The sequence below is a fragment of the Lampetra fluviatilis genome, chromosome 12 (assembly GCF_964198595.1).
Source record: "Lampetra fluviatilis chromosome 12, kcLamFluv1.1, whole genome shotgun sequence".
In the NCBI taxonomy this organism is placed as follows: domain Eukaryota; kingdom Metazoa; phylum Chordata; class Hyperoartia; order Petromyzontiformes; family Petromyzontidae; genus Lampetra; species Lampetra fluviatilis.
This window is the reverse complement of record NC_136286.1, coordinates 15,340,808-15,363,577: the sequence shown is the minus strand read 5'-3', so window position 1 is coordinate 15,363,577 and position 22,770 is coordinate 15,340,808. Positions and strand designations below refer to the sequence as shown.

Here is a 22,770-nt window from a genome sequence, read left to right as displayed (position 1 = left end):
CATGGCTTTAGAAGACAGTCGAGTATGAAATCGGGATATTTTATTGCTAATATAGTATTTGACTTTTGATGCCGTTTTCCTTAAATTTTCATGACATTTTAATTGGCATTTTACCACCCTTTTGTAACTGGGATCTCAGGCTGGGACTGTCGGCGTCATTGTGCCCAAATAAAGATGCATCAAGGCTTATTCAATAAATCCCGACCAATGGTTTGCAGAAGCCCCATTTGCAGATAAGGGAATGTGGGGAGGTCAAGTTTTCATCTTATAAAATTTCAAGTGTGGCAGAACAGAATTGTTGAATTTTCACATGCCCTCAGCCCATGGGCCGATTTATTTAAATTTGAAAATTGAGCAAGAGTGGAAATGAATGTAAAGGCGAGAGAAAGGGATGCAAGCTCACCATGAGCAGCGACAGCAAATCGTGACGAATGTGGAATCGCATCCAAGCTATCCTGAACTCGAGCAATCTCGTTTGAAGATGTCCATTTCGAAACAATATTGAGCTGGTGCGAGATGCGACTCAGGTTTGTGATCGACACATCCTGTTCTGAACCACGCACACTTCATTAAGTTCTTGAGCTGAGACCTGGTTGTGTGTGGGACTGGAGCGTCAAGAGATTATATCTGGTTGGTCACGGTAAATACGGCTGCTGGATTCAAACTGAGCCTCTGCGATGAGCAGTGAACGCGCTGTCGCCAGGCGCTATCGCCGGGCCCCATCGCGGCCCCGAGTCGGATTGCCGCCCCGTATGTGGAGCCATGCTTTGGCTGGATGGATGGCCACCGTCCACGGAGGCATCTCCACCCGGTGCAGAGCGCATCACCATCCTCCAGACGTCTCGTGAACCAACTCGCCCCTCAACGCGCCGCTGCCCACACGTCGAATGGTGGGTGGGGGGATATCTCGACTTCGTTTGTGACGATTACGAGTTACCGATTAAGGAATCACTCCAGATGACAAAAACAAAACGCGTCACTCATTATAACTATACTGTATTTCCTTTCAAAAACGAAAGACATTACAATAATTTGTACAATATCTTTAAAAAAAGTATCCAATAACATACTATATGGATCTTTTTAAGGTTTAGTATTTTGTATGCTGCAACCTACTAAATGTTATAACACTACGACAGCTCAAATGATTTACACACGGCTTACACACACGTCCAAGGCCACAGGCAGGCTAGGAGAGCGCCCCCATGAGGACCCTTCAACTTCACTCAAGTAAAAGCAGCCCTAACAAAGCAGCGAATAGAAACATTGAGTTAGTACGATTCACACTTTCAGGCATCGTTTCAAAGAAAGAAGGTGCTCAAGCAATAAGCTATCAAATACGGAGTAACGAGCAAGGCGTTTATTGTCTGCATCCTAGCAACGTTACAGCTTCCAGCGAATGATGTAGGACACACCCTCCCAGAAGGCAACACCCTCCTCCCTCTGGCTCCCTGAAAAAGCACTGACCTAAAACACCTCCTACCCTGCACTGCATAGAGGCCAGCTGTGCATAGAGTTAAAGCAGTTTCAAGAACAGCACAACTTACAGTATGTTTTTTTTTACAGCAGCTGGCAGAGCTCAAGTCAAATCATAACGCAGATCTGCAACGCACCGCAACCCCGGAGACATTTAATGACCCACGCGCGCAGGGAGTGCTGGCTGGTCCACAGCCAGTGGGCGGCTGGGCTGGGTGGGGCGGCCCTGCCCAAGCCTGCGCCACCACCATCTCTCCTGCTAACTCCACCCCTCCCTGTTCAGTGAGCAGCAAACCCAGACTTCTTCAAGTTGAAGTTCGACCAGTTGACAGTGAGCTTCTGGCGGTTTTGTCGAGCAGAATCCATGCAGAACCTGCAGCAGAGTTTTATATAAAAAAAACGCGTCAGCTCTTCCTTCGTGACTGCAGGGATTCATCTTCTTGGTTCTTTCGGTAAAGTCACGTAGAAGGGAAGTAATATTATGTTTTATTTTTATTATTTTATTACTTCCCTTCTACGTGACTTTACCGAAAGAACCAAGAAGAAGCAAACAGTAAGTGATGATTTTTATGTCCAATGAAGAGCAACTTAGATATTTAGTGTGAAGTCAGTTAGCCATTCAATTGCTTTGAGAGTCAACTGCAGATACACTCCCTTCAAATTTCTACTTCAGGAAGTGCAAAGTTAGATGGTCCATATCCCATATTCATGGACGAGATCCAGAAAGCTGATTTGGAAACACGGCACAAAGTGTCACGCGGTGAGATACAGCATTAGTCAATCGACATTTAACTGTCCACCACGTCCCATTGACCCAACGGTAACATTTTCCTATAACTTAACATCTTGCATAAGTACCGATTTTAATCAATGCACTGTTACATGACTTTCCCGTTGTGACAGCAATTTATTAACCCACAAGAACACATGTAAATGGACTCCAGTCTGAGCATAATCAATGATTCCATCTTTACTTAGAACGTTACCTTTTAAATCGCTCCACCTCGCGCTCGGTTTCGTCCAGATCTCCATTATTCAAATCAATGTCTTTTGGAAGAAACACATCATCTGAAAAATATAAACACAGTTATCAGGGTAATTCCTCAACAAGATTCACACGTCTTTTGGAAGAAACACATCATCTGAAAAATATAAACACAGCACAGGTAATTCCTGAACAAGATTCACATGTTAACTTTATTGTTGTAACCTGCTGACCCGCTCCTACCGTACATCGGATTCCTCCAATATAAGGATTCCGATTCTAACTTAAGTGAAGTTGAGGGATGGGGCTACAAATAAGAATCATAATCTAAAACAGGGGACCTCACCCCGAGGCCCACGGATCCCCCAAGAGGACCACGGAAGCTGTAGGGGGTCCTCCCCCACCCCCCCCATGAACGGTCACACAAAACTGCCAATGCCACCAGCCAGGGTTATTCCTGCGCCAGGGTCAAAACCCCCTCGCCCTCCGCGGTGGCGGCGACTTGACGGGACGCAGGTGGGAGCTCTCGCCGGGGAACGCGGCCACTTCCACATCGACGACTGCACCAAGAGGCTGCCACACGGCCACCCCAATCAGCGTCCCCTGCTCCGGTGGAGCCCCCTCCCCCACGGGCACTTCGTGGGTGGCGCGCAGCATCGCGTGGGGCATCGTGGCATGGGAAACCACGCACACATCCACACAATCGCGACGACATCTGAACGTTCAACCAATTTAACGTTCGTCTTTTTAACCTATAGTTGTGGAGCACAGGCCCAAAATGCCAAGTGACCCGCAATGAACACCACCATGGAAGGTGTGAAAAAGAAAAGTTAACGCACTTGTTGAATTTAGCAAGCTTATAAGAACTTGGGATAAGGTATTTTGGCGGAGGGAATTCCCGAGTCGGGCAGTAATGAAGGAACAGGATCTCACTTGTTACACGCAACGAATCACCAGCACAAATGCGGTGAAATAATTAACGTGGCCTGACCAAAACATCAATTCACAAATCATAAAATTGAGCACCTTCATCATTAAATGAAACATCAATTGTATAAACGTGGAAGCAGAGTGCCTGTGAGAAACGCTTGAAAGCAGATTCCATGTGGCGCTGCTCACCGATGGAAGGGTTGAGCTTCTCAGACTTCTTTTTCTTGTTCTTCTTGCTCTTGTTCTTGGGCTGAGGGGAGTCTGCTTTGCCATTCATCTCCGGCGAGTGCTGCTCGTCCGCCCCGTGCGTCTGGGGCTCGCAGTGCGGCCCGCGCGGCCCTTCTTGGCCGCTCGCCTTGCAGGGAGCGTGCTGCTCTATCTTGTTGTAAGTCTGCAGGGGTGCGTTTTCCATCTTGCCATTCAGTCCTTGCGCAACGCCCGCCGTGTTGCCGCTGCCGCTCTTCTGCGATCCGTTCTCCGACGTGCCACTTGCTTTGCGCGTGGTCGATTCAAGTTTTTCATTGGTCTGCAATGAAGCGAGTGCAAACTTCTCATTGTGGGGGGAGCCAGTCACTTTGCCATTCTGTTGACAGACTAGGGGCTCTGTTGTTCCCTTGCTGCGCTGCACCTCCGCTGCCCCCTTTGATTTGGCATGGAGCTCCGAGGCCTTGCCCTTGGGCTGCAGAGCGTCCGGCATGGAGTAGCTCGCGTGCTGACACGAGCTCTTCGCGACGGGGCATTCAACTGCTCTTCCCTTCGGCTGCGGCGTGTCAGCAGTCGGCTTGCCTCTTAGTGGAGCGAGTTCAGACCTTTTGACTTTGGGATGATCAGGCACTGCAGGCGGAGAAACCTGCTGCTCCCGATGGTGAACGTCGTGCTTCTGTAATGTACAAGATGGTTCTCCTACCAATGTAGAATCGGATATCTTTGTGCAGTTCATTTCCCTTTGAAGTCTTCTGTGGTCAGATGCCAGACTATGTTTGTTTACGATTTCTTGTTTGGACTCCACTGCATTCTGCTTGTGCTGCCGCTTTCCCAACTCTGCAGGTTTTTGATCGTGAGTACCACGTGCTCTCTCCTCGTGCGCGAACGTGCATCTTTTGACGGATTCTAAAAAAGTCTGAGGCTCCGCATCTGAAGTCTTTATCACCGACGCGCCGCTGCTGTTCTTCTCATAGCTAGGGGCCAGCAATGGGTCTGCCTTTCTAATTGCTGTAGTTGACCGTGCATCTTTGGACTCGGACAAGTCACCGGTGGCCGCCGAATGAGTAAATTTCGTAGCCTGAGCTGTGTGCATGTTGCTAACCGTGCTAGCCAGGGTGCAGTTCTGAAGCAGCGAGTCCGCTTGAACGCCGGGCGGCCTGGCGGGCCTCTCCGTGCTGAAGTGTGAGGGAGGCCTGCTCGTGCCGGGGAGCCTGGCGGGCTCCGGCTGTCCCGCGCTGAGCTTGCTCTCCGTGCGCTGGAGTGTGCTTCTTGTCTGCTGGGCATCCTCCTCCACCACAGCCTCCTGCTGCAGCTGCTCCTGATCCCCACGCTCCTTCAGCTCCGTCTCTTGCTTGGCTCGTTCTTCCATCTACAAGACACGCACAAGGCAACATACGACACGCTCAGTACGGACTCGTGCGATATAAACGGCATTCATGAGCTGGATGGATCGACGCATCGCAAGGCCGCAAGAGATGGCGACGGCCTACGGAGGGGGCCTTCATCCAGCGGTGGACAGATCATGGCCGACGATCACCACCGTCTGGCAGCTCATTTCCTTTGGCACACGGGTATTATCGGAATGTATTCCCAGACGACAGGAACAGCACGTGGGTGGCTGTGAAAGCGAGCGGTAGGGGAGGGGGCGGGCCTGCCTTGCGCTGCTTGTGGCGGGCGCGCTTAGCAGCACGCGCCGTGTTCCCGGGCTTGGGCTCGCTGCTGTTGATGAAGCTCAGCAGCTCCTCCACCTTGCGCGTGTCGGCCTCCTTCTTGGGGGGCGGGGGGGGCTCCCGGCGGGGCGGGTCTTCCTTGCGCTTGGTGAGGCGAAGGCGAAGCTTCTCCCGCATCTCCGCGTAGTTCTTGCTGGTCGGGGCGACCGGGGGCTGCAAACGGCGAAAGGGGTTCAGCGCGAGATGCTCACAGACAGAAATGGTGCTCATTGTGCCGACAGCGGTATGTGTTTTTAGGAAGCTGAAGACATCTATTCACTTTCTTGATATGAAAATAAGTATTTTTATAAAGGCACAACTTAGAAACAATTGCGTGCTATTGTATTGCACTGGCAAAGCAAGATCCATCCGTGGCAATGTGGCGGTTCAAGATCTAATTTGCTAACTTGTACGAATTCCTGCTCACGGGGGAACCTGTCCCCTGCCTCTGCCGGGAAAATGAACAACAAACGATGTTTATTTAAACATGAAAGTTCCAACTCAAGACGTGCAGAGAGGGAAATTTGACGTGTCGTCTACTCGAGTGTCCTCACCCCTCCGTGGCCAAAGAACTCGCAGTAGCAGCAGTCGCAGTACTTCCCATCTCGCTGGGAAGTGGAGGTAGAGGTGCTGGAGCTTTCATCGGAGCAGCTGTCTTCATCCTGGGACTCCTCGGTGCCGTACGTGTTCCCATCCGAGCAGCCAACGCAGTTTCCCTCGCTGAAACACGCGCCGCAGACACGGCAGACGAAGCATGCGTCCCCGTGTCCATGTGTCCGGGGATGCGGTGTCACGTGACTCAGCTAGCTTCTCGGAACTTTGTCTAAGTTTTAGAATGCTTCCGTTATGTGCTATTAAACGTACCGAAGTTTTTAAAGTTGAGTATATTATGAGGAATATGTTGCCAACATTTTAACCAAGCAGTGCAAACTGCTGTACGATTAAAATTTGAAATAAACAAAAATTTCGGCGGCCGGCTTATTCTAACTCCTGCGTAGGGCCACTCAGCGCTTCATGCCTCGTCCATCGCCCCCCCACCGATGTCCTCTTCTTCCCCCCCCCCCCCAATGTGTATAGATACTACCGACTCTATTGTTTGTACGGTGTTTTGGCATATATGCCTTGAAAATACTTTTCTTTTTTTTGAGAGGGTCGGGGAGTGGAACTTTTTTTTGGGGGGAGAGTCGACAATTTTAAACTTGCGCGATCAACTTTTACCCCCACATTTTGGGGGGTCCACTTTCTATAACTTTTGGATTCAGGCCTTCTGAACGGCTATTATAATTGAATCGATAGACAAACGTACAGACAGTTCATAGATAGCTTGCGCTCATGGCGGTTTCACTTACACGTGCCATTGGTCAAAGGCGTGATTATGCACTGTAGGTAGGCGGTCGTGGTGAGTGACAAGGTGGCCGTGGTGAGGGAAGGCGGCCGTGGTGAGAGAGAAGGCGCATCCGCAAGGGTCTGGCCACTGACCTGCACGCGTTGGCGACGCTGTGCAGCGCCTCCACGTGCCCCCCGGGGGCCTTCCCCGAAGGGCATGCCCCCCCCAGGTGATGGCTCACAAAGCCGGGGGCCGCGGGCGCCTGCTTGGGGAACGCCGGCGAAGCTGCCGTCTTGGGGAAGGGTGCAGGCGAGACGGACTTGGGAAAGCCGCTGGAGGGAGGGGGCGGCTTGGCGAAGGGAGAGGCCGAGAGAGACTTGGACTGTCCCGCTGGCGCCACGGGAGACGGTGGCTTCGAGCACGGTGCTGCTTTCGCTGCGCAGGACGTGGGGGTGGTCTGCGGGTGACCCAAGTGCGTCGCTGGGGGGTTACTTGACGGAGGGCCTTGCTGGAAAGGGGATGAGCTGGAGATACCAACAGGGCTGCTTCTGACAGAGCCTGAAAAAGAAGAATATGTTTCTGCTGTCACACTATAAATTCTTGTAAAAGCATTGACAGCAAGAATAATGAACTCAAGATGAAAAGTTAAGTCACAGATGGAAAAGCATTCACGTCCATTTTTACTATCCAGATACTTTGTTGTTATAAAATTTTGCTGCAGCAATGGGAGATGCATTTAAAGCTGCCCTTACCTTTATGGGGATGTCCATTGGGCTGCTGCAGGGGGGCTGGTTTGGCTGGGAGAATTGTATGGTGAGCATTGCTCGAGTAGGATGCCAGGTCGAGGTGCTGCTGCTGCTGGCCTTGTGCGTGTGACGGTTGTGTGCCGTGTGTAAAGGGGTTGTTATTCTTCTCACTGGGCGCCTTGCAGTCGGTCGCAGCATGCCCTGCAAACACAAGCCAGCCCCCGTTAGCCACTCCAGTCAGCGTGCCCATGATCCGAGGAGCTATTTCGTGGTCTCCCGCCAGTGGTAGAAATTCCACATTATTATGACGAGGACCAGTCTCCCATACAGCACAGCCCCCACGCTGACTGTATTGGCACCAGGGGCTGAGTAGACCCCAGCCAGATTGGCGTGAAGGAAACTGCGATTGTAATCCCCGTCCCTGTCACGCAGCCACCCAGCCAGGGGTCCTCATCACCCCCTGCGCGAGAGTTACACTCATGTCTCGGCGGCAACCAACTCCAGAGACTACTTTTCCAACAACCCATGGATGAGATCCAACACGTGATGGAAAGACATACAATCAAAGCTTACACTTTACTGGAAGTGTCAATTATTCTATTGACTCAACAAAGTGTGTGCGAGCAGCAGCAGTACCTGTGTCTGGCAGCACTCCGAGCGTCCCCGCGAGCAGCTCCGAGGCCCAGCTGCCCGTGTACCTGTGAGCCGCCAGCAGCTCCGTGCTCCACTCGCCGCTCGCGGCCACGGGGTACGGGGCGGCGGTGGCGCCGGCGGCCGGCTCCACCACGGCCGCCCCCTCCAGCCCCAGCCGCAAGCCCTGGTGCTTGCAGCTCTGCGGGAAGGCCGGCGCGCTGAGATTGAGCAAGCACTGTGAGAGAAACATCGACACCGCTCAATTAGTGTCGGCATTGTTTAAAGGCTTCTTGCTTTCCAGCTGTTAAATTGTCGAGTTCGTGATTTTAGCTATTCAAAAACATAACCAGTTGTTCCTGCTTTACAATATCACTATATTGTGATATCACGTTCTGATACAATATCACTACATTGTAATACCACTAAACTCTACAATATCACTATATCATGAACAAGACACAACGGGAAGAACATGCAAACTCCAAATATATCGACCCTGACGATCCCTGTGTAGATGGAGTTTGCGTGTTCTTTTCCCATGTTCGCGAGAGTTTTTCTCCGTGTTTCCCTTCACAATTAGACTCAATATGTGTTTATATTATTTGGCCGCTACAATAAATTCCCATGCGTGGTGATGATATCAGCGACTTGAATAACGCAACAAAAAGTCTATCAGTAAAGAAAAGTTATTGCAGCACGAGTGTTGTTTGCCCGAAGCCGGAGTTACACCAACACGCGGCTCAGAGATCACTCTGGGCAACGCGTGGGCCCACCTTGTTGGAGGCCGAGGTTGCTGAATAGAGAGCGGAGCTGCTGGCTGGAGATGGTGGGTATACGGCGGCAAGGGCTGAGGCAGGAGACACGGGCGGTGCCGGGTACACAGGATGCGGCAGGAAGGGGTTGAGGTGGGAGATGTGGGCGAGGGGAGAGGGGCTGGGATGCAGGGGCAGCTGCCCGTGTATGTGGGGGTACAGCTGCAGCGTGGGGTGATGCGGTAACTTGTCAGCCAGGAGTAGCTGCTGGCCGCCTGGCAGGGCTCCTGGGGGCAACGCAGGAGCCAAGCCCCCCACTTGTTTACAGAAGTGACACTCGCAGCTCGCAGGCACTCCCTCCCCTGCCTGCAACAACACACAACAACAATCGCACGACGTCACACAACTACAACAACCGCCAGACTTCAGGATACTAACAAGTTGTATGTTCAGAAGTTGAAACTACCAGGTTACAGCATTGTGATGCACGAGTTATAAAAAACAAAGCAGCGTTTTGACAGTTGAAAGAATAAAGGCTGTGGTTTTCATGCACGATAACATCATTGTTTTCTCAGGGATAGTTCTACATTTTCAAAGTGTGGACAAGATGTCAATTTTCACATTCCACTCACTTCAGATGGAGCAGGTTCAACGAATGTTACCGAAATAATTGAATCAGATTTACACGTGCCCTATAGTGAAATATTGCAATGCCTAAACTATTACAAGCACCAAAAACGCAACACATTCATCAATAATACTGCCTTAAAAGGAATAATATATACATAAAAGGTGACGTTCGGGCAATGAACATTCTTCATTATGTGCTAAGGGGCATTTTCTAACACGTGGTGCGAGTGATGTTTGTTTCGAGTTGTTTGTTATTTGTGCTTTGCACCACTGCCAATGCAGTGTCACGAAAAAGTATTTTTGTAAAATTCCACCTTGGTATTGCACATCCGTTCACAAAGCACAGGTGCACACAACATAGCCCACTCCATCAGCGACTGTCAGCAGGCAGCCTGGACTAGACCAAGCCACTCGCATTTAAAATCAATCCACCGCGCGCAGTGCGGCAGCAAGACGGGCAAGCTTCATGGGGTTAAATTTACCACACGATTATGCGCAGGCCTAATTACAGCCTGCAGAGGCACTTTTTGAATTGACCTTGCCACGACCACTGCTGGGGGCTTGCAGAGTGATTAATAGCCAAAAAAAACCTCATACAACTGCGTGATGCTTAAATTAACGACCACTTTCTAACTCCCTTAAAATTTTCACTGTGTATTTTGTGGCATTTTCAAAGGTTCATGTTCGACGACTGCAAATTCTGAAATAAAGAAGCTCATTAGAGAATAGAGATGTGAAAAAGTAGAGGCAAAGGGAATAGTAGATGAAAGCAATTGCAAAACAACAATCCTGCGAATTGTGCTTAAACAAAACCCTTGGGACCACTGCACTGTGGCCGAGCGCGCCGCCGTCTCAGCGGAGACGACGGCAAGCGGGCATCGAACGACGCGGCCTACAACATGGCAACGTCTTAGCCATGCTAGTTCCAAGTGTGCGGCAAATAACGAACGTCAACTCAACCATCGCCTTATACGATGGTGGCGGCGTGTGCGCTAGTGCACGTTGGCAACAGCAATGTCTGGGCGGCGAGTCTAATTCGCGTGGTGGGTTATTGCACGACGTGTGTTAGTCCTACATCAATTCTTACAAGCAGCAGCAGTGCTTTTACGAGGTGACAAAACTCATAAATCACGAAAAAATCACTCCAAACAACTCTACTAATTTCTTTAGAACTGATTTTTGTGTTTAGTTGTCCTTTAGAAATCCTGAATTTAGAAATCTGCGGGAGCGCACGCCAGGAGTGCTCATGGCTCAGCTGTCAGAGGAGAACACGCCGGGCCATTCCCACAGTTCTTTCCTGTTTCAAGCAAATATTGAAGAGTTCCAAATGAGCTGCGTGTCTATTGTGCCGCACTTGAAACAGCCGCCTGGAGAACACAGGCCTGGCTCGTGAGCCGCTGCGGTCTGGTCGCCCGTGCTGCATTGTGTCAGTGGTTGTTTTGTTTTGTTTAATAAGGTCTTAGAAGTACATGTAATCGGAGGGTGGCCACAACATTGATGTTTACAAATTCTCATGTTCCAGTTCATACCCATTGGAATCCTTTTCAATGTTTATGTATTTTGTGCATAGTTTTGAGTGATGCAGTGGCAGATGTTTTATTCAGTTCCTTATTTAATACACTTCACAAAACAGTCCTCTTTGCAGAGTTGTGGAGAAAGTAATAAAAAAGATAAGTAAACAGGTCTCCCTCATACATCTCTTTCCTGAAAACTTGGTGAGGCTTCCTTTTGTAAACAAGCGGAATCATAAAATTCAACGTACAAATTAATCATCCCAATGGAGTGCACAGCTGAAAGAGGCAGGCTTCACGGTACACATACCCAAGCGGGTGTTTGTGAGAGGCAGAGCTTGCTAAATAAAGACCGTTACCTCGCGACCAGGAAACCCGACGGTGAAGAGCTCCTGGCCGTCCTTGTGCTGCGCGAAGGCCACGGGGAGCCCGCCGCTGGCGCCGTGCAGCGGGCCCCCCCCCGGGCCCTCGCTCGGGGCCGACACCTCACTGGCTCCGTACTCGGCGACGTCCGGCGAGAACTCTCCCTCATCCTCGTCTTCGTCCTCCTCCTCCTCCTCGTCGTCCTCCTCCTCGTCTTCCTCCTCGGAGGTGCTGCTGCAGCTGCTACTCTTCCCAGAATGCTGCGTCAACCACAGGCGAGGGGCAGCGCAGGTCGGAAAAACAAGCACCGAAATTAAACATTCTATTCTCATTACGCATTTTATATAACGATCAAGTAAATTATGCTTTGCGCCCTGTAAGTGCGGAGTAAAGGAACACGCATGAACATGTAAGTTGCACCAAACGAGTGGCCACCCTGACTTGAGTGGCGGCAGTGTGGCCGGCACCGTCTCCTGGCCGCCCGTCTCTTTTGCCGCATTCCCCACGCGAGGGCCGCACCGGCAGCAGGTAGTTGTTGATTTAAAGCCGAGTGGACACATTGGAGGCCCAGGACAGATTTACACCACACACCATTGTTATCCATATTGGAAATAGACCTCAGCCTATGAGGATTGTAGCAGTGCACCGACCACTGTGGTGTATGTACATATACAAAAACAAATAAAAAGTTCTCCCATATACCCTTTAACAGGCTGTTGGGGCAAGTGCTGTAAGCACCGATGAAGGCAGGCAAGGCAGAATGGGCTGGCTGACCAACGCCACGGCCAGCCACGTTCGTCTCCCCAGTGTCGATGTGTGCACACCGCACCAGGTCCTCATTTAAGGTTGTGAGTCCAGTTCATAGCAGTGTGCTAACCGTTAAAAGTACCGCTCTCCGTAATGTACATATACAACAAAGACCCCGTATAGTCTTAACAGACTGTTGGGGCAAGTGTTGTTAGTGAGCACCTATATACACACACGTAAAGACCACTGACATACACAGACAAATATATACACACACACATGCACAATCAAATGTATGCTATGGGTAGAGCAAACCTAGTGTTGTTGAAGTGGGTATGCAACAAGACAAACACCCCCCCCGCCCACCGAACAGCTTCAGCACTTGGCCCCAGTAGTGTGGACACGCGACGCACCGCCGCTCGCTGGCACGCAATCGCCAGCGAGGCGGTTCACACCGCCACACAGCTGGGTCGGCTTCACGTCTTCGGGAGGGCAGGATAGTAATTCATTTATTTAACTAGGAGACTAAATATAGGCCCACTGAGGGTGAATTGGGTTACAGCAACAGGAAAAAAATATATATATAAAAATGTAATGTAACAAATCTAGACTTTATACAGAATGGAGCTGCGGGGCGGCTGATCAGTGGCAAGCGGGTGGGGGGCCTGGTGCGCAACCACGCTACTGCTGGGGCACGGGAGGTCAGCTCTGCCAACGTGCAAACACACGTCGCTCGCTGCGGAGCAGACAGGGTGAACAGGAGCAGCGTTGTGACCGACGTGAAGGGAAATGCAGCCCAAACAACGTCTCGCCTTGTGAGACGAATACCTCAGCCGTAACCCAGGCTGTCCCACACGAGTCTGAAGCTTTCGTTAATGAGAGAGAGAATTTCATACCACAGGAAAATGCTTTGCTGTTGTCACCGCAGCGACGTTGCATGTGTGTGTGTCGAACTTCTTTCGCACCGTACATACCCAACCACCGCAGTGACGTCACGTGACCCCGTCGTGATTTAAAAAAATTATGATCGAAGCTTAACACTTGTCAACTGACCCGCCACCTTGTGTGTGATTTTGTTTGGGTTCCATCTTCCTCCGACGTGCACCGATTTACCGGTGCGCGTATTTAGATTGAGTTCAGCTCCCAAGGCTCACCTCGTCTTTGGCAGCGAGGTTCTCCCCGGCGCCGTTGAGGACGGTGTGGAGGCTGCCGGTGCCCAGCTCCACCCCCGAGTCGGGGTAGCTGCACAGCGCGTAGACGTCCGCCAGACTGTCAGGGAGTCCTGCCACCTCGGCCTCATCTCTGCAGACGCGGAGCACAACGCGCACACACCCTCAGGAAGTGACAAGCGATGCAAAGAATGCCCTGCTGTACACGGGCACTGCAGTGTGGGATGAGCATCAGACTTAACAACCAAAGCACGTGTGTGGGCCTTTATTCGGCACCCAGAAACACGCACTGCTCAATGAAGGTCAAAGCAAGTCTATTGCTGACAATATTGTCAAAACATCTAAGGAATACATACTCTCTCTGGTTCTTTCGGGAAAGTCACGTAGATAGAAAAAGTAATAATATAACACGACGTTTCGGGCGCAACACAACCTCATGACGGACGCTTGTGTTGGTTGTGTTGCGACCGAAACGTCGTGTTCTATTATTATTTTTTCTACCTACGTGACTTTACCGAAAGAACCAGAGTATGGATTCCTGCAGTCACGAAAGCTTCAAATCAAGATCCAAGGAATAATGTAATAAATATTATAAAATATCTCTGTAAAATACAAAATGCTTAAAATAATATCAGACAACACAGAATGCTTCTGTGAGAGACTACTAATTATGACAAACGAGAAGACATTCATAGCAAAACCAAAACCGACGGATTTTCAATACACTTCATGTGGAGGTGATGACAGTGTCAACCTTTGGTATTTGTGACATTCTCATAGCACAAGGCTATCGTGACGGTGCGGGTTGTCAGTCTAATTTGGACCGCGACTCCGGCTCACGGTGGCCTCCTCGTTTCGGGTGACGGCAGAGGCCCTTTAACGCCGCGAAGCAGTCGGCGCGTGTTGATCGTCTGAACGCCCCCGCAGAAATAACCGGAAATTAAAACCCCAAACCTCTGCAACGATCGCTCCACCGCCAGGCGGCATGCAGCACAAACATGGAGGCGATACCGGCGAGGGCGCCGTGCGCTTGGCTCGTACAGCTCTGTGAAGTTGGCGTCGGGATGCTGTCGCGTGAGGGGTGGAGTGCTGGGCCCCGAGTCGCAGTCGGAGCTGGAGGAGGAGATGCTGGGGGCGTGAATCTCCGACAGGTACTCCCTTGCCGTGCCGCTCGGCAGCGCCAGGGAGTTGAGGTGCAGGCTATCTGGCAGCGTGGGCTCCATGAGCCCGCAGGTGAGCATGTGCGAAATGCTGCACTGGTCGCACGTGCACCTGCGGCGGATCACAACGGAGCCATTCTCAAAGGCCGCACTCCACATCACCGCAATGTGCTGCCAGGGTGCATCGCACGTTGACTTGCAAGCAATGGTGAACAACTTCATGGCTAAGTTTTATGACAGTGCTATCAGCGCACACGAATAATAGCATTTCTCACAGTCACGTCTGAGATTTATCACGGGTTACAGAAATTATCACTGAAGCTAAACTGGTGTAAACATCAGCTTTAAAAATTAAATCGGTAGCAGAGTAAAAAAAAAATTTGGGCAGAATCCCATGATAAATAAATATACAGCAAACATAACGAGAAATGGTGAAGCCAGGATGACGTGTTTAAGGAGGACAGGATGACATGTTTAAATTGAAAACACAAAATACAAAACAATACAGTAATACAGTACTTAAAAAAACCCGTTTGGAACAAGTTGGCAGCACAATCCATTCAGAGCTCTCTATTTATCCTGTGGTTATGTATTAACTTGAGATTGTAAAACCATATCAAATTTCATTTTAACCACACTAGAAAATTTAGTTAGTCCAAATCAGAGTGATTGCTGCTGGTTGAGCGCGGAAGTTTTGTTCTTTCTCTCGCTTGCATGCCTCCTCCTCCACCCCCCCAGGAATTACACACAGACACAAACCTGGCATTACACACAGACACAAACCTGGCATTACACACAGACACAAACCTGGCATTACACACAGACACAAACCTGGCATTACACACAGACACAAACCTGGCATTACACACAGACACAAACCTGGAATTACACACAGACACAAACCTGGCATTACACACAGACACAAACCTGGTATTACACACAGACACAAACCTGGCATTACACACAGACACAAACCTGGCATTACACACAGACACAAACCTGGCATTACACAGACACAAACCTGGCATTACATACAGACACAAACCTGGCATTACACACAGACACAAACCTGGCATTACACACAGACACAAACCTGGCATTACACAGACACAAACCTGGCATTACACATAGACACAAACCTGGCATTACACACAGACACAAACCTGGCATTACACACAGACACAAACCTGGAATTACACACAGACACAAACCTGTAATTACACACAGACACAAACCTGGAAATTACACACAGACACAAACCTGGAAATTACACACAGACACAAACCTGGCATTACATACAGACACAAACCTGTAATTACACACAGACACGAACCTGGAATTACACACAGACACAAACCTGGAATTACACACAGACACAAACCTGGAATTACACAGACACAAACCTGGCAACGGTGGACCTGTGAACGGCCTGTACAAATCCCAACACGCATCATGGGAAAAACCAACCCTGGCCACTCGCCTGCATATGTACATCCTCACCGTCGTGTTAGGAACTCGGGCACTTACTGCACACTCAGCATTAATGCAGAGTGGCATTCCATTAGTAGCACGCACGACTCGCCACCCAACAATCCCTATAATCCTTATTAATCTTGGGACAGCAGATTACAAAAATCAACAAGAATAAACAATAAAATGGCTTCATACAGAATATTAAGCAAAAGCCACATCACCTAACCTAACCTTGTATTGATTGATCTCCGAAAAAACAAATAAACATAACCTTGGCCAGCGAGCTGCATACATCTCTGACGAGTAGTTGAAGGCCAAGTTCTGAAGGTTTGGGGCCCATTGGTTTTCGAGCAGCACGTGGTCCCCACAGCATGAATTGTCTAGGAATGGTAATGACATCAGTGACCCCTGACCTCGTGCTCAATAGAGCATGGATACTCTCTGGTAAACGTGCACTGTGTAGAGTGAACGTTCCCCGGGCGGCCTCACCGCTGTCGGTAGTTGCAGTTTGGGCAGTCGCCCAGGTTGAGGTGCGAGGTCGCGAGGAGCTGTGCCACCGCCTCCGGCACGTTCCCCTCGGCCAGCTCGCACTTCTTGCTGCTCATCAGCTGCTCCCACCAACACACGAGACAACCAAATCACAGACGTGCAGCGTGCAACGACATTAAACTCTGCTACGTATGACGATTAACTTCTTTTGCACCGTACGTAGCCGAACCGCGCTAATCCGAGGTGTATGTCATCATTCCAATGGGTTCCCTTCCCTTGGCAACTCATCGCACTTAGTGCGCCAGTGCATAACGCAGCATTGACCAGAGCGCCATACGAGAAAATTCATAATGCAGCCTACGTGCTAAATTGCACAAGAGAATGTTTATTTTGCAATTCTACAGCATACACTGATGACTGCACGTTAAAGCGTTTGTAAAAAACACGTGTTGTTACACTTTCACTGCTGCTGTCATGTACCACGTGAAAATGGTCCGTGTAAGATATGGGTTTTCCACGCTGTTGTGTATACGAGCACATTTACACCTCCGATTAGCACAGTTGGCTGCGTATGGTGCAAAAAGAGGTTCAACATTCATACACATAAACACCTTGACACAGCCCCAAGTTCACTTCTCAGTGATGGCCAATATTAGAGCAAAGCCATCTCTGAACCATGTCCACCCCCTTTCATGGCATGAAGGTCTACATCTCCCCGCACGGGGTTTTAGAGGACAGCCTTCAGGGAAAGCAGCTTTAAATCGATACCAACATTGTGGGGCTGGGACTTGTGTTTACAGAGGGGATAGAAAATTACGTATAAAATACTAATTTACATTTTAGTTGCGTCGATTTTGCAAACCGCATCTCAAAATCGCTGATGACCCACAGCCAAGCTGTAAGGCAGCCAGGTGGTGAGCCGGCGCCAACAATCGCCCAAGCTCTGCGGTCCTCTCTATATGCAGATGCTATCAGCCAATTGTTTCTACATGTGGGAGGAAACCGGAGCCCTCAGAGAAAACCCAAACACGTGAGGGAGCAGCACTGTCCCATACAAATGGGACAGACGATATTCGTCCGCGCTGCGCTGCGCTGTGCTGCGCTGCCTTCTCCGTGTATGGCACCTCGACAGCCACGCTAAAGGAACTCCCCAAGATTCAGCAACCCTCGCTGCCTCCACACAGTGCGGGATTACAGGCCGCGTGTAGAGCCACCACCGCCCGGCTACGCTTCCCTCGGCAGCCACATAATGTTTCATTCCCCCCCCCCCATGGGAGAAAATAAGACTGGACAAAACCTGTGGATGTGCATCAGCTGTGCAGACGGTGTGCACCAGTTTATTGTGTTTGTGTTGTTGTTGAAAATGTTAATTAAATAAAATGGAAATGCCAAGAATAAAGGTAACAATAATGACGTGAAGATGTCACCTTGTTCCAATCGCCGGGTATATTTGGACTTTGATAGATACTGATAAGAATGTTGTGTGTGGTGTAGCAAACCCAGCTGTACACAGAGATGAACTCTGGGTTCTCTCTCCCGACAGTCTCCCACCTGCTGCTCAATGAGCTTCCTCTGCTTATAGAGCTCCCAGTCCTCCTTCTGTGCCTTTTGCTTTCTTTTCAAGGCAACCTGCAAATATGCATATGATTTCACATGACCGTCTCAGACAAGGAGAGAAGGCATATGTTCCCAGGGAGGTGTGTACCGAGTTGTACCGGTTTAACAATCAGGATTTGTCACAATTACCTTGTTTCGTGGAGTGGATTATAATGTATTTAATTACTGGCTAATCCAAAAAAATAATCGCCTGTTTTTATGAGCCTCCTCAATTTTAAACAATCTACATGTCAACAGAGTGCTGTGCCAGAGAACCACTCGACTGATTCGACACAACACATGGCAGCCTCCGCGTCTCTCGAGTTGGCTGGCACGTGCACAGCAGTGTGGGGCCGGCACGAGAGGAGCTGCTCCTTGCCACAGCACGGGCAGACTGGGGCTACGGGGCGACGCTGCATTGAGGTTCCCAAAGGGAGCGTACAACAGGTTGCTTTGTTTACCGACACAATTTGAAAAGGTCAAGCATGCAGTTTGACCGATGTCTGCCATGTGCACACCAGACGCAATGCGGGTTTTAGACTTCCTCCCATTAATCTCTGTTGGCTTCTCACCTCTGAGCACCGCACTTCTGCAGTCTCAACGTGTTTGTCCACCCGGTCATTTGTGATTTTGTCAAATTGTTGTACAGTCATCGATTTCCTGTCCTTGTATCTTCCATGTCAATAGCCATGTCTCTTATTAAAGAAACACAGGCTGGGTAGCCCCTGAATCGTTATCTATGGCATGATATGTTGGCACATTAGATTTTTTGTTACATCTGATTTTCAGCAAGAAATTTCATGAACTTATAAATTAATTATTAATTAATCATCAATTATCGGCAACCTAATATGTTGCGGATAACTGACGACAATACGTTTGTTAGATATATGAACAAATATCATGCCAGACACCATTTGGCACTTCATCATTTCCAATGCCCCATCTGTCGAGTGGCCCCCACTTGCAGGTGGCAACATCATCGTGGCCCGGCCTGCCAAAGCCGCCACCACCACCACCACCTGAACGATGACGGCGTCGTTTAGGGCAGTGTTTTGTCACGCGGTAGCAGGCTGACACGCACCGATCTATTTAGATCCTGAGTTTCAAAGCTGTGGCTGACCTCCGTTACAAATTAAATATTCTGAAACTGCCAAATAAAGGCATGATGACTTTATTTGTGCGCCTAATACGTTGTCAAGTAAACCAAGCTCAAAAAAGAACACCGTGCTCCTTGAGTTCTTAAGGTTTGGAGACCCATTGGTTTTTGGACAGCATGTGGTCCACAGGATAAATTGTTTGGAAATGATAACTATCAGTGACCCCTCACCCAATGCTCATTAGGATAACGGTTTCATCCAAAACACGCTGCAGAATGCCCTATCATTCTGACAAGAAGAACCTTTACTGCCTACAACATGTACTTGCTGAATTGGGCTGCTGTTTTTAATTTGTGCCGTGCTGGGTTGCATTGACCTCCAGTTTCACAGTCCAAGATTTCAGCTCTGTTGGATGTAGCTATGCCCCATTTTTTTACTTGGTCCATCTCAACGTGAAACCATCAAACAGAAAAAAATTGGACAGCCCCGTATGAGATTAGTTATTAGAATATGAACTTGTAACATGCTGTCCAGTATCTGTTCAGCCTCATAAAGAATGACTCAAGAGGCACAAGGGATCACAGACAAGCGGTAAGCTGCCATTAACAAGTGCCCAAGTTTTGTGGTCCTCTATATATTAAGATATTTTCAGCCAATTAATGAGTGTTTACCAGAGCACGGAGGAGAAAATCCATGTGGTTAACACTCTATCCCATTCAGGTGGAACAGATGGAGATTCGTTCATATATCCTGCCAGGCCAAGGCACGGCACCATTGCCATGGGGAAAGGAATTTCACAAAATGTGTGATCCACAAACCCTCGCCTCCAGTGTGCTGGATTACGCCCAGCCAACACCGCCCGACTAATACCGGCCAAGAAGTGAAACGCAAAATTTGCAAGGCATCATGGGTGAAAATCATAGGGGATCAAAGGCCCATGTAAAATTGATGAAACCATGTTTTTCATTGTTGTAATGGGGCCCATGCATAATTCTTTATTTGAATTTTGCCCTGCCTTGGTCCACATGGAGAATTCGACCAAAGTGGGTGGAGATCAGGCCATGCCAGTGAGCGGACTAAGTGCAGGTTGAGGTCCAATCAGCGAGAGGAAATATACAACCCCAATCAGCTATAGTGAACACACGAAGCTCCAGAGTGAACACACGAAGCTCCACAGTGCACACACAAAGCCCTACAGTGAACACGCGAGGCCCCATAGTGAACACAGGAAGTGAGCGTGCGCAGGCATTTGTCAACGGAGCGTTGGCAGGATCGTTCCGGCTGTAAGCTGCGTGTGGCTGAGTTAAGCGAACCTGCTCATCCACGTAATCGTCAATGCGCTTCTGACAGTCGTTCCACTGCGTGGCAATGCACACCATGCCCTCCTCGAAGCACCGCATGCGTCCCAGCAGCTCCACCGTCGCTTCATCTTGGGGCTCATCTTGTGATCTGCTCGCACGTACCAAAAACATCGCCCACAGCCCATGATACAAGACATCGTATAAGCCTCTTAGCTGTTTGTCTTGTCTTCAAATGTAAACCCTCCATAAACGCGTCAATGAGGTCAGTTCGTGTGCAGGTGCTGGGTAGATTTTGTGACCCAAGATCTTAGGTGGTCGAGGTTTGAGGCCTTCTTCCAGCAGTGGATTGATCATGGCTCACACATCGTTGGATTTGAGTGTGCCGTACAAGGTATGTTGTGATGATTTCAAATTGCACTGTTGACAATAAATACTTAATTAGCCCATATCCCTTTGCTGTGACAATTTATAAATATTAACTGGGTACACAGATCCATACGAATTCATATCCAAAATGGGATGGAATTAGAAAAACTCCACAGCAGAAGTTGTGTCTGGGCCAAGTTAAAGTCAATTTACTTTGTACGGGGTCCACTGTGCTCTGGGAATTTGGCACATGCCGTGTCACCTACATGACATCTCAAAGCATTAACCGGCTCGATGGATATAAAAGAGACATTTTACCACTCGTCAGAAATTGTCACCCACACAAGGTTAACAATTCACCTGTTGCGAGGGAGATAAGTCACGAGCCAAAGCTTAGCACGGTTGGCTACGTCCGGTGCAAAAGAAGTTCAACACACATACAGCACCGCAGAAAACACTACGGAGTATCACGGTACAATCGCCAGTCGCGAAAATGCATCATCACTAGCAATGTTGCAAACTCAGTGAGGTTCACTCTCTGTTACAACTAATTGCTGCTGTTCTCTGCGTCATGTCCAACATTGATCAAGCCAGACAAAACAACCACGAAAATCTCCTTTTCTTTGGCAACACCGACGATGCTGGGAGGTGTTTAGAGTGCGCGTTAATCTCCCGATGAGAAGCGCTGGACAGACACGTGGGGGAGAGTGCCATGGCAGAGCTTCTCTCGGGCTCAGGGATATTTTTCAGGAGGGTCCTGCCAAGTTTCCACAGGAGGAAGCGATGTTGCTGCTGTGTGTAATATAATTGAGTAATTTGCAGGTAATTTGACAGCATTGGGATGGCCACCACCGGTTACATTTTATGATTTTGTAGCTATGGGAGGAAACCGGAGAACCCAGAGAGAAGCCCATGCAGAACAGAGGGAGAGAAGATGTACAAACTCCAGGCAGAAAGGCACCCGAGTCAGGAATTGAACACAGGCCCTTCTCGCTGTGAGGCACAAAGTTTCCACTGAGCCGCGCTCTTTCACAAGGCTTGGAAATCGCTTTGTGTAATCTGACCGACGATTCTCACCGAAACGGTATTTTTCGGAATTTGTGGTCCCCACGTAATCGGCAACCACGCCACGAGAGCCCCTTCCTATCGCCGGCCACCCCCGTACGGTGCACCCGAGATTACCCAGCAGCCCCTCCGATGTCAGGTCACGGCGCCATGTCCGGAGGACCCCTCCACGTGGCTTACCATTACGCAAGTATGCAGTCAGCGCGATACTGCACCCCTGCTTCCGTGAGTTTTCCTACATCCGTGTGTAACCAAACACCGGTACAAGTCCTTGTGACTTACTTGAGCAGATTGAGCAGGGTCGAGAGGTCCCTTTGGATGAGAGGCGCAAAGTAAACCATCTTGTGGAAGAGGTGCATGTTGTGGAGCTCCCACGTCACCTCAAACTTCTTCAAATGCTCCTTCTCCTGTTAACACAACCGTCATACCGCATTACGAATGAGACCAATACAAAGATTAACCATCAATGGCATCATTTTCAAAATAGATAGAGGTGGCCGTGCAGCTCACGAGATATCAGAAACATTTTGAAAATGATTATTCTTGGGTAAACACAAACTTACAAACGTGAAAATTGCATTTCTACGTGCTCACAAATCAGTTTTGCCATGCGCTACATCAGACCGAGTGAATGGAGCAGCGGAGTTTTACTGCAAACAAGCTGCATGTCCTAGAATTACTGTAAAGTCAAAATAACGTCACGTCAAAGTGCCTCCATCCTCAAAACAAGCGACCGTGAGCCAGTGGCAGAAATTCAACATTGCCAAGCAGGAGCCATTCCATCCACAGGAGGATCACGATTTACAGAAAGGGGCAGTAATTTTATTGACCCTATGGCACAGATGGGTTGAGTTGACTGTGATATGAGCTGGTAACCTTTCAATTGTGAGTTGGGCACTGCTGCAATCATACCCACAAGCAGATATTTTAATCATACACTTTGTTTTATTAAGAATAAAATTCAGTATATTTGGCATTCCTGGCATACTTAAGGTTATCACTAGCTAGCAAATGGCCAATTCATTTCCATGACGGCAT

General features: G+C 49.2%; 1 protein-coding gene across 2 annotated transcripts in view; it reads right to left on the bottom strand.

Moving 5' to 3' along the window:
- Window positions 1-995: 995 nt before the first annotated feature.
- FAM193A (family with sequence similarity 193 member A) overlaps window positions 996-22,770 on the bottom strand; it is a 50,435-nt gene continuing 28,660 nt past the window's right edge. Inside the window, exons 6-21 of one of the 2 annotated variants that reach the window (XM_078861771.1) lie at window positions 22,015-22,139; window positions 20,314-20,449; window positions 17,856-17,933; window positions 16,305-16,423; window positions 14,224-14,454; window positions 13,168-13,315; window positions 11,263-11,526; window positions 8,784-9,128; window positions 8,014-8,245; window positions 7,384-7,578; window positions 6,784-7,189; window positions 5,859-6,024; window positions 5,251-5,478; window positions 3,581-4,964; window positions 2,463-2,544; window positions 996-1,849 (exon numbers count right to left, since the gene is read on the bottom strand). In XM_078861771.1, coding sequence (XP_078717897.1) covers window positions 1,756-1,849; window positions 2,463-2,544; window positions 3,581-4,964; window positions 5,251-5,478; window positions 5,859-6,024; window positions 6,784-7,189; window positions 7,384-7,578; window positions 8,014-8,245; window positions 8,784-9,128; window positions 11,263-11,526; window positions 13,168-13,315; window positions 14,224-14,454; window positions 16,305-16,423; window positions 17,856-17,933; window positions 20,314-20,449; window positions 22,015-22,139 — 4,233 coding nt within the window. In that variant the 3' untranslated portion in view covers window positions 996-1,755. The remainder of the gene's footprint in view (window positions 1,850-2,462; window positions 2,545-3,580; window positions 4,965-5,250; window positions 5,479-5,858; window positions 6,025-6,783; window positions 7,190-7,383; window positions 7,579-8,013; window positions 8,246-8,783; window positions 9,129-11,262; window positions 11,527-13,167; window positions 13,316-14,223; window positions 14,455-16,304; window positions 16,424-17,855; window positions 17,934-20,313; window positions 20,450-22,014; window positions 22,140-22,770) is intronic. The other variant, XM_078861772.1, reaches the window with a different exon arrangement.